This window comes from Charadrius vociferus, unplaced genomic scaffold, assembly GCF_000708025.1.
Source record: "Charadrius vociferus isolate BGI_N301 unplaced genomic scaffold, ASM70802v2 scaffold1623, whole genome shotgun sequence".
Lineage (NCBI taxonomy): Eukaryota > Metazoa > Chordata > Aves > Charadriiformes > Charadriidae > Charadrius > Charadrius vociferus.
Window position 1 is genome coordinate 5,361 of NW_009647472.1, and position 12,202 is coordinate 17,562.

General features: G+C 39.1%; 1 protein-coding gene across 1 annotated transcript; it reads right to left on the reverse strand.

Annotated features, from left to right (window-relative positions):
* Positions 1-304: 304 nt before the first annotated feature.
* On the reverse strand, positions 305-12,120 carry LOC104282604 (molybdopterin synthase sulfur carrier subunit-like). Its single transcript, XM_009880709.1, has 4 exons — positions 11,922-12,120; positions 10,538-10,563; positions 4,417-4,541; positions 305-431 (listed from the first exon to the last, which is right to left on the reverse strand). The coding sequence occupies exons 1-4, from the start codon at positions 12,118-12,120 to the stop codon at positions 305-307; spliced, it is 477 nt and encodes a 158-aa protein (XP_009879011.1).
* Between the last annotated feature and the right edge of the window lie 82 nt (positions 12,121-12,202).

Sequence of the window (12,202 nt, forward strand, 5' to 3'; positions counted from 1 at the left end):
TCAAAACAATTCCCGACCTCTGCGGCAATTTTCTTCCATTTACTACATATGTGTTAATCATTTATTGGCACACCAGCTTATAGTTTTCAATCAGCACAATGGTTCTCTCCAGCAGGAAACACAAGTTATGCTCTCTCACAAGAGGACTGGGGGTGTAGGGCAAGAATTGCAATCACATCTCTGAACCTAAACAAAAAAAGATTAAAAGAAGTTTATACAGAATCCATGAGATATTTTACCACAGGATGACACTCAATAGGAAACTAAGCATAAGTGATGCCTACTTAACAGAGCTTGGACAGATTCAGCCTCCACTAATTGGTGGGATGATGGCAAGCTTGTCTCTGGGCTGCAGGACCAGGACCTGATCTCCAAGAAGCACATATTCCTGCCAAACAGCAAAACCAACTTGATCCCAGATGACAACAAGCACTCCAGAAAGAACTGAGTTAGACAATGGGACTCATTTTAAAAACAATCTTATAAGTAATGGGGCCAAGGAACTTAGGCATTGAGTGGATATATCATATCCCCTATCGTGCACCAGCTTCTGGGAAGATTGAGCGATACAATGGACTGTTAAAAACCACCCTAAAAGCTATAGGAGGTGGAACCTTTAAAAACTGGGACAAGCATTTAGAGCAAGCCACCTGGTTAGTTAACACCAGGGGATCCATCAGTCGAGCTGGTCCTGCTCAATCAGACCTTTTACATACTGTAGAAGGGGATAAAGTCCCTGTGGTGCATGAAAGGAATTTGTTAGGGAAAACTGTTTCCGTTTTTCCTGCTTCAGGCAAAGGCAAACCCATTCGTGGGACTGTTTTTGCCCAAGGACCTGGATTTACTTGGTGGGTGATGCTGAAGGATGGAGAAGTTCAATGTGTACCTCAAGGGAATTTAACCCTTGGTGAGAATACTCAATCCTGAGCTGTATGATGCTGATCACTACATAATACTAACAGTGTTCAATAAGTGTTTTTCAGGATACCATAGTGGTGATGAGACCTGAGCTAGCTTCATCAAGTGGCGTCCAGCAAGCTCTTCGAGGTGGACATGCTACCCATGGGCACGAACCAGAATGAATTTCGTACCATCTTTCCTGCCCTGAGATTAAATCCTGCAATCATGAACTAAATGAACTTAATGGACTTTTGTGTATAAAGATAAATCATAGATGAGTGACTTGCATGTATCTATATGTATATCTGTGTGTATAGATTTGACAGATAAAAAGTAATAGTGATCTGAGCAAGATGCAAATGGTATGGAATAAGGGGTAGAATATCCTGGTTTGAGGTAAAACAACCAATTTTCTGTTCAGTAACTTCACTTTTTAGCTAAGCCTCTTCTAACTACTGAAATTGGCAGCATATTGTGCAGAAACTGCTCTCAGAGTGATAAGACCTAGGTTTATGGTTGATGCCAAGGCATGGTATGCAGAGAGGCTCTTGCTTATACTTGTTGCTATAAAAACCAAGGTTAGCTAACTTTGTTATATGCCCTGTTGGAGGGTAGGAAGCGGAAAAGCGTAGAGGGGTCCCACCCGTGGGGAGGAGCAGACAGGACAGGTGACCCAAAACTGACCAACAGGGTATTCCATCCCATCTGCCTCATGATCAGTATAAAAGCTGAGGGATCAAAGGGTCAGGGCTCTTCCTTCAATGGCCGACGTCTGAGGAGGACTCTGTTTGTCTGCCTTTGATCCCAAATCCAGATTCAGAATCGTGTTCCCGTCCATCACTGAGTCCAGTCTTGGTCTTTCCCAGTGCCAGCCGGTGACGTGATTGTCATCCTGGGAGCTTGATACAGTTTTGTATATATTTCATTATTTCATTTTTATTTTATTATTAATATTTCATTAAAGTAGTTTAGTTCCTTCTAAACTCATGAGTCTTTCTCTCTCTCCTGCCTCTCTTCAGAGAGAGGTAGTGGAGAGCATCTGTCGTTTTGCCTGAGTGGCCAATCCGGCCCAAACCATGACAGGAGGATTGACAAGAGCACAAAGAGGTTAAATGCAAACACTCTATTTAGAAGCCATAAGATTTCATTAAATAACAAACTGGTACACAGTCTAGGGCAGCTGAGGTAAATACCACTGAGACCTATGCAACTCTGCTTCCAATATACTTCAAAAAATATGACAAACACCCACCTCCTACTCTTGGATTTTCTTGTTGCGGTTAAGGAGAAACCAACTCAGTATAATTTTCAGAAGTCAGAAATTGGATTTGTTATAGGCCTTAAAACTATACCAGTACCAACCAATGTATACCCAATCCACTTTAAAAGCTTCTAACAAAGAAGTAGGTAACTCAAGAGGATATCAACTATCCAATTTGATATTATAAGGAAATGTTCCCCTGATTCACTCTGGTTGGACTGGATAGCAATTTTCTTACACAGCAAGAGGTGTTGTGGGATGCTGTTCATGAGATCTCATAAAGATTTGGTGGTTAAAGAGTTGCTTTTGTTGTGTAACCTCACAGTTTATGAGGCTTTACGTCTTTTGTACTTAACAGGTCTGACATTTGCTATTGATAAGGAGTGGCAACAGAGCTAAGAGAGCAGATATGGTTTTCTGGCAGACCTATATATTTTTTGGTCTTCACATCTGAGATGATGTTGTGAGAGTCCACAGCTCTGGATACCACGAGGAAGGGAGTCACTTTCACGACTAAGTGCAATCACATAGCAAATATGAGGTCTACACCAGTAAGACAGCAGAAAAAGAACACCAACATTTTACTTCAGAAGATGCAGGCATGATAACTGTTATTGTTTGAGACTACAAAATCTGGCACAGACAGCGGAGAGCTATATTGGCTAGAAACAAGCAAGCATGCCAAAAGGGTACAAGTAAAAATCATCTTATTTCCTACCAGCCAGATAGACAAAAGCAGGCAGGCAAGGCACAGGCTGAGCAAAACACAGTAGCGCTGACTCAGAGGGCAAACTGAAGGGAGGGATTGTATGAAAGTAAAGCAAGCAACTGAGGAAATGAGGGCAACTATGGAACTGAAGTGCCCATTAGAAGGATGGTTTCTAATTAATGTCACTTGCAAGTTAATTCATTAGGGAAAATGGGTGGAACAGAAGAGCATTGTCAAGTACAATCAAGCTGCAGTTTGAATATCCATTAGCAATGTGAATAGAAGTCTGTGGTCAATGCCCTACAATTATGCCGATTTTTTCCAGAAAAGCTAGGAATAGAAGCATTTTCCAAGTCAGCCACTGTGAAGTAACTGCACATACAATATGTACTGCTCCAGGTCATCATTCATAAAAGGACAAAGTTGACAAACTATGGCAAAGTAACCAAAGGTGCTGCTGCTTCCGACACCAAGTAATAGGCTGCAAAGTAAAATACACTCATTCTTTACTGCCTCCTTCTCCAAAACACACTTGGTCTCATTCTGTGTGAGGAAAAGGCTCCTGGTCTAACATTTGGTTAGAGCTTCTCATATGGAAACAGCTACCATTGTAGTTGCTTTTCTCTCATAGCCTTTGAGAGTAGATTTAATAAAGAAGGGCGGTGCCTAAAGGAAGACTTTAGCACCAAAGTCCAAACTCCAGTGCATTCAGCACTAAATCCTGAGGACCTCAAATTCTGTTTATGCCTTACTTTTTTTTTTTCTTTTTTTCCAAACGGTGTTGCACCTTTGTCCATTGTGCTCCACTAAGCACATTGGGGGGACACCTGAGGGGGACCTTCTGCTGACACCCCCAAAGAGCACTATTGCTGCAGGGATCCTTACAGCACACACCTAGCACACTCTCAGGACCACACTCTCTATAAAACACAACCAACAATGTTTGGTTTTTTTCAAAGCAAAGGAGGTTGAAAGTGGCTGAACCTATTTCCTTTGTAAGCATTGAGCAGCTGGAAGCCCATGGCAGGACTTCATTTCCCTTCTTGACCTGCCTTCCAGAGGGTGCCATAAGTTCAGACTAACAGCTAACAGCATAGTTAAAGATAAGTGATCAAAACCACCTGCACGTTATCACGAATTTCTTATTTATTGCTGTGCTAAATCCCTTCTTAAGACATCTCACGTTCTCCACAGGCACTAACACAGCTCAGGTGTTCTGTTTTCACATGCAGTGGAGTTACCACACTGTGACCCTCCCAGACAATGGGCCACATGTCTTAAACTACCCCTCATGTCCAACTTTTGGGTACATTTATTGGACCTAGTCTTTCCTAGTGTATACATAAAGCTATAGCATTTGCAATTGGCCGAAACATAAAATGCTCGCTGCAGGTTACAAGAACAAAGTAACCACTGTTTTTATGGTACCAAAGTACCAATATATGTTCCAGCTCAACTATAAATGCTGAATTTTTACTTCTTTACCAAAAAAAAACCCCAACCCATGTTAAACTTTGTGCACCTCAGCAGCAACTTTCCCAAATACCTTGGATGAATCTTAACAATCTCCTCCCAGAGCTGCAGAGAGGTGATCTGCTGTGGCACTGAGAAGGTCTCGGAGCACAGCCCTGCCAGCTCCACGCTCCTGGCAAAATACTGCACAGCGACCTGCTCGAGGAACAAACGCCATTCAGGGGAACAGGGCCCTACTGAAGAAAAAACACTATTGCACATTAGGTTCTTCGAAAATAACAACACAAAACCAAACCAGCGTGAGGAAAAGCTTTCCCTAGCTAGTAACATATGTATGTAGCTATGTAGGCATAGCTGAGCCTCTCAGCCCAGAAAACAGTCAGCTCTCAAAGATTTATCCCTAGATTTAGGGTTGAATTTAGAGTTAGGTCCACTATGGAATAAGGAGAGAAGAGTTAGTGCCAGTGATTTTTTTTATTTTCTTTATTTGAGCTCCAACTAATGACTCACCTAAGCCAATTCTCGAGTATTTTTCAAAAGATGGGTCAGTCTTCAGCCCTGTGTTGTGTGACTTAGTTAAAGGCAGAATTTGGGCCTAGAAGGCACAGGAATAGAGTAGGACTTGTGACTCTGATAATCAAGTAACTGTGTTCTAGAACCGATAAAAAGAGGTTAAAAGTTCTTAAGAAACCAAAGCAGGAATTAAGCTGAGGTGTAATATGAATGTCCAAAACAAAAGCTTTCCCTAAATACTTCTTAATTCTGGAGGTCTTTTTTTCCCAGGAACACCAGCCTCAGCCTCTTAGATGATATTTCTTTTGGAGGTCTTTAATTTTAAAAGCTGTGATGAAGCCCTCCAAAGCAGACATTTCCTATTCCGCTTTCCAACCTTTCTTTGTTTTAATGTTTAATACTGAAAAAGTGCAAATCTTACTGTACAGAATTCCATTACACCACCAAAATAGAACGTGGCTTAAACAAAATTAAATTCTAATAATACCAAGGAGAGGCAAATGATGAGGAGCTATTATTCCTATTAATTTATTTCTTACCTGCCAGCAGCATACTTTGAAGATCTAACTTGAGTATACCCAGGCTTACAGTCTAAGGCACTGATTCTGCAGCGTGCTGTTGAATGAGGAGAATCACAGCAAAGTCAATGAAACTTAAGTAGGTACACTAGTCTGCTAGTCTCAAGCTATTTTTGTAATAATTTATTACAAGAATTGGTACAAAACATGACTGCATGCACTGGGAAAACCCTTTGGGGTTTTTTTTTGGGGTGGAAACCCTCTTTAGGAATGAACTGGAGACATATTATCAATCTTTATTTCTTTTTACCAGCACTGCAGCAAAAGTGACTCTTTAGGACTGCACAATATTGTGATTATCTAACCTCTAGTAGATTTTCTGTTTCTGTTTTCATTTTAGACCTTTTCTCAGGACTATTTGGTATAAATCATGAGTTACTGCTTTAAAGTTCAGATATATATTTAGGAAGTCTCCAGAGAACTTCTTTTACTCCAGTTTTACTGTTGTGATGAATTTAGTTATGCTGGTGTTAGACCTGAGTGCATCTGTGTTATACACCAGACATGTAGGTATTGATGCATAAAACTGTATTTAGAAGAATGGACACAATCCCTTTACTTCAAGCTTCCTGAAATAACCAGGAAAAATAAAAATTAGCATGATCTGGAATAACTCTTCATTACCTGTTGCACCCTTCATTTGTCTTGGGTGACCAGCCAGATCTAAAGTCAGTTTAGCATTAACCTCCTGCTACTGAGTTCATTTAAAAGAAAACAAAGCTATCTGGAATAACCTACAAGGATCCAAAAGTGGGGCAGGTATAAGAGATATGTCACCATGAATTCCAGTCAGTCTTCCGAATTCAGGTGTGAATTTGGCCTCATGCACGTCAATGCTGGTAATAATCTGGAAAACATTTCCTTCCTATTTTGGGAGGAAGGAGAGCTGTTCCTTGAATTTCTATGGTGGAAGAATGGGGAAAAAAAGTGAAAATATGGGTCTGTCTGAGGCACTATGACCTCTAAGATTCCTGTGTGTGAGGTATATGTGGCCCTTTGACCAATGTCTTTAACATTCCCCTTGGCACTCTTTGAAATTGTCTATTACAAAATAGATGATACAGCAGTTACTTTTTGAGGGGCTAGAAGAGCGTGAATTTTTAGGTCCCTAAACCAATAGATCACCCAGTTTTCAGAGGGCCTTCCAATATAAATGCATTGCACAATTACAGAGAAAGAATACACAGCTTTAAGGCAGAGTATAAGCAGTCTGGAACTATAATTCATAAGCACAAAACTCTTTCTGTTCAACTGTCACAAGTCTTTTCTACAATAATTTCTTTTTATTTTCATTGAGCAACAGCAGTAAGTGAAATATGTAATTTAACGAGATTTAAAAAATCCATAAATTTTCTTTTTTTTCATTTTTTTATAAAGTATTTTCCTTTTCTGTTGACAGATACAGTATTCCTAAAGAGATGACCTCTTTCATTTTCATACTGTCCTTTGCCCCAAAGGATAGCTAAAGATTATACTAAACCAGCATGCACACAGCATCGTCCAAATAAAGCTAGCTATGGATGATCATTAAGCGGTATAACACATGCTCTGAAGAATGATGGGAAAGGGCATTAGGGCATTCAGTGATGATGCTAAAGTAGAAACTGTTTCTGCAATCTTTGATACCAAGGCAAAGCACAAGCTTTATCCCAAAGAACCTGATATTTCAAAGTGCCTGGTACTGAACTACCTGGCTAATATTTGATCTGGATAATCTAAATACTTAAAATATCAAATGTCATGGAAAAAAATTGTAATGTCAAAAATGCATTACTTCCTGCAAAGACCTCGAATTCTTTTAACAAAGTAGTTGCAAGGGCAAAGAATTTTGAATGCTATCAAATCTACAAGTCATATCTCTGATATTATGTTTAAAAAGATACAATTTCTCTAGTATTTCGCATGGCTTGTATGCTCTTATGTCCTTTTGTAATACACCTAGCACATGGAGATATGAAATACCTGCAGATAAATAATACAGTGTTAGTTTATACTCCCAGATTAAATTGCTGGCCCTCTAATTATCATAATGTGTAAGAATTTGAAAAATTGCACAATGTAAGAAACATTTCACAATATGGATTTGCTGAAGGTACTGGAATTCCACAGGAGTTAAATTTGATCTGGTGGTGGCTGATGAAAATATAACCAACCTCTTTACCCACCAGTTCAGAATTTGAGTTGAGGTAGAAACTTGTCATATCAGATTACACATTGCAGATACTCTACCTATCAATTTTTTATAATCATTGTAGCTGCTTTGCTCAGCTTGAAAACTGAAGTTTTGCTGAAGTTTTTACAGTGTTTGAGATCAGTATCTTTACCTACTTCTGGAAACACTCACAGCACAATCATGATAGGATATCCTGAAAATGGCAATCTACCTTAGTTTTAGATTCTGATTGTATCACATGGCTAATTCTTTCAATATCAGTGAAAATATTCCAGGTTTTTTGCCTTCAATCTTTTCTTTCTGCTTTATATGTAAAGGTTATATAGTTGATTCTGTAGAATGCTGGGCTTGTATTTAAACATCCTGATTAATTCTACACCTAAAGTTTAGTGGGTTTGAGTAATAAGGTCAAAAGTGCATACACTTTTATAAGCACTCCAAAGAGACAGTGGCACAAGATATTCTTCACAGATGAATCCTATTGCAGACAGTTAGATGCTGGGGGTAGATCTGCATTGACCCTAGCCCAGGGGGTTGGCTACAGCTTGCAACATGCCATGTTCCCATACCTACCTCCTTGCCATCTACTTAAGAGCCTTGCTGACAGTCTGCAGATTATCATTGTTATACAGTCAATATATAAAACTGAATCAGTATTCTTATTGGAAGTGTTGTATGCTTTTCACTCATGTTTTGCACATTTCAGAAAAACATTGCTAGATAATGTCTTCTACTTCGGTTGATCAAACTGGAATTATTTCCACCAGCCTGTATTCACTGTGCATCTTCAACTCTTCTTTGTGCTGGTTGACAACTGAAATGCTTTCTTTGTAAATAAGAATTGCTTTTTTTCAAGAAAAATTATATTCTGTTGAAAATTTTCCAAACTCTGGAAAAAAGTGTGATTAGTTCTGAAAGCCAGTCACTTGATAACTGTTACTTTTTAATATGAATCAATAGCTTTTGTGAGGGAGATAGATTGTGGCTGTGCAGTTAAGAATAAGTTGAGTTTTATACTTCAAATTTACATTTAGAGCCATGCTATATCCTGGCATCTAACTAGGAAATTCCGCTTACACCTAAATAATATGGGATTGCCCACACTGCAAGCAAATAATGAAAGCCTGTTTTAAAGTGTCCAAATTCTGTATACAAAACCAAGATGCTAAAGTTCCTATGGCTTTGTTTCAACTAAAAGTTTCATTTTCTTTTATAAATAAGAGCATACATATCCACATGAGGGCACCAGCTGACATCTTATTCTCAGACCAATGTGTAAACTGTTTGTGAAACAAACATGTCAATGGTCGCTCCAACCTTATACTTACAGAGCTAGAGTAAAGACTGAACTGTTAAATGTGCTCAAATTTTGTTTTATTCTTTTTTGATTCTTACAGTAGCAATATTTTAACTTTCCCAGCACTCTATATTCAACAGAAATCTTTTAATCATATAGAGATGTGGGGATGTTAATTTTATTTCTTTAAAAAAAATTTAAACCCCTTTAACCTGGCTGCATAATGGAACATGAGATCTCATTAAAAATCAGTAAATTTAATTTTTCTTGGCTTTTAAAGGAGAACAAAAGTCCCAAGTTTTTAACCTCATTTTTATTAAATCCACAGAAATATGCAGACAACACCCATTCCATTTGTAGAAGTTATACAATATTTTAAAAAAGCAAAGAGCAATTAGTGCTGCTCTACTCTGGGTTAGACTGAGGATTCAGGACCAAGACTGTCCACTTCCTTTCCTCCCTGAACTCTAAGAACGTTCACCAATGTAAATACAGTACAAGAGCAATTGTTTCTTCTCCCAGCTCCCAAAGTGCCAGGCAATCAAAACTGCAAAGGCATGACACTTTTTTTCAGTTCACAAATGGAGTAAATTGATTCAAATGGACCATTTCACAAACTGAATCCACGTGTGTTAACATGTGAGGATTAAGGCACAGACTCTGATATGCAGGATCAAAATCAGCTTTATTAAGCAAGCGTGTTCTTTATATACTTTTCTACCAAGGCCAGTAATTTTCTACTTTGTTTATTCCATCGCATACTCTAAAAGATCACATTCCCACCAAAAAGGGAATCTCTCTTCCCTGTGAGCAGCACCTCCTTATCTAGGGAGTAGCTTCACACAACTTCCTCATCTGCCAAAACAGCTGCTTATTCCTCCCTATTAGTTCTACCACACTTAACCCTTCTTTTGCCTCAGTCCCCAACATTAACGTGAAATTTGTGTGATACAAGCCATAATGTCTCCTAAAAGGCTCCTGCTTTTACAGTGCTGTATTTGGAGTAATGCTAGTCAATAATTAAAATAAAAATTAACAGGAAAAAAATAACAAACTGTTTATTAAAAGAATAATCCTTCTATGAGCAGAATCACTAACATGTTTTCCATGGATTAACTCAGATGACTTACCACATATCTCTACCACAGAGATCAAGTAGTGGTATAAATAATAAAGATATTAGGGCAAACTGCAGTTACAGCAATTTTTTTCCAACTGCCAGGTAAACGCAAGTCAAACATTTGCTCATATAAATCATATTCAAATAGAATTATCATGCTACTTTTTTTTTATTTTAAATTCAGGGCACCTTCCAATTGTTTTTCCTCAGTATCATAGTTTAGGCTGGGCTGGCCAATAAACAGAAAATAGTGCTCTCTTTAACATCTCTCCCTTCAGAGAAAGAGAAAGGAGAGAGAATGAGAGAACTTGTGTTGAAAAAGAAACTACACTACTTTAAAGAAATATTAATAATAAAAAGAAAGGATAATATTAATAAGAAAATAATGAAATATATACAAAACCATATCAAGCTCCCAGGATGACAATCACATCACCAGCAGACACGGGGAAAGACCCAGACTGGACTCGGTGATGGATGTGAATTAGATTCCAGATCTGCATTCAGGAACACACAGATTGGGATCAAAAGCAGACAAACTGAAAGAGTCCCCAAATGCCAGCCATTGAAGAAAAAGCTTGATACCTTTGATCCCTCAGCTTTTATACTGAGCATGAGGCAGATGGGATGGAATACCCTGTTGGTAAGTTTGGGATCACCTGTGCTGTCTGCTCCTCCCCACAGGTGTGACCCCTTTACACTCTTCCTCTTCTGACCCTCCATCTTGCTACATAACAAAGTTAGCTGACCTTGGTTGTTAGGGGAAAATAAGTAGAAGTTGGAGTCTCTTTACATGCTATTCTTTGGTATTAACTATAAACTTCAGGTCTTATTGCTCTGGAAGCAGACAATGTCTAAAGCATGTGCTGTTAATTTCAGAGAGTTAGAAGAAGCTTAATTTAAAAGTAAAATTACTGAAAAGAAAATTGGTTCTGTTTTACCTCAAACCAGGACAATCAGCACATTTCAGTCTCAAGGCAGTCCTCTGGCCTCCCCTTCCTTAGTCTAGACTTCTCCTGGCCTCCTCAAATTTTTATTTTTCAACTTTCACTATATGCCCACAATCAGGGAACTGCAACCTCTTTTTCCATGCAGCAGCAGGATGTGGACATACTTGCTCCTGGCTGGTGTTTGCTCTGAAGAACAGACTGCAGTGGCCTTTTTTTCCCTGCCCTTGCAATGAGTCTAGATACACTGCAGAATACTTCAAGAGTGTGGTAAGGATACTGCCCTTAGCAGCTTGAAAGAAACAGACTCTGTCCTGATGCACTGTAACTTTATAGGATTTTGGGAATGATCCGTGCAAATGAGCCAGTGAGAGTGACCCATGTAATTATTTTTATTATTATTGTTATTTTTCCTTTTATGTTATTGTTTCTATTAAACTGTCTTTCTATCAACCCCCAAGTTTTTTTCCTCGCTTTCCCCTTTTTTTTTTTTTTTTTCCCTTCTTCCCCCACTCTTCTGGGGTGGGGGGAAGGGGGGGTGTGAGTGAGCATCTGTGTGATTCTAATTGCTGGCTGGGGTTAAATCATGACAGACCTTTTTTAGCACCCAACCTGGGGCACGAAGGGTTGAGATAATGACAAACCCGATCAGAGCGCGTTACAACAAATTTGTCATAAGCATTCATTGTATTGGGTTAATAGTCACAATGTTGATTTATTTGCTCTCAGGATTGTGTCTTGCAATACCTTATGTGCTCCCTAATATGCTGTTTATCATCCCTAGGAAATTGCTGTGCTTTGTAGTGCGGGCTTATGATATGATGGAATCATGGGTGCTGTGGCTGTGCTTATTAGTGAATGAGCATGATGAACAAGGAGAGACTGCAGCAGCGGTTTCATCTCCGTACTTCAGAAACCTAGTAGGAACTTTTAGTAATTATACTCTTTACCTTTTCTCCTCAGAGAACCAATCTGTTGGGGGGGACATCTTCCCAGGACACCTTCCTTCACCTTCCCCTTCTCCTCCAGGCTAATTACAACAGCATTTGAGAATTTTGAATACCCTTCGGATGCTAGAACCAGCATACTTCTATTGCTGGGTGCTTCATTGCTTCTGAATAGTTTCAGGTCTTGCTTAGGGTTAAACATTGGTGCGTATGTGGGCACACTACTCCAACCCCCTCGACAAGTGCTGTGGCTATTCCAACCCCCACGATGAGCACTGTGGCTA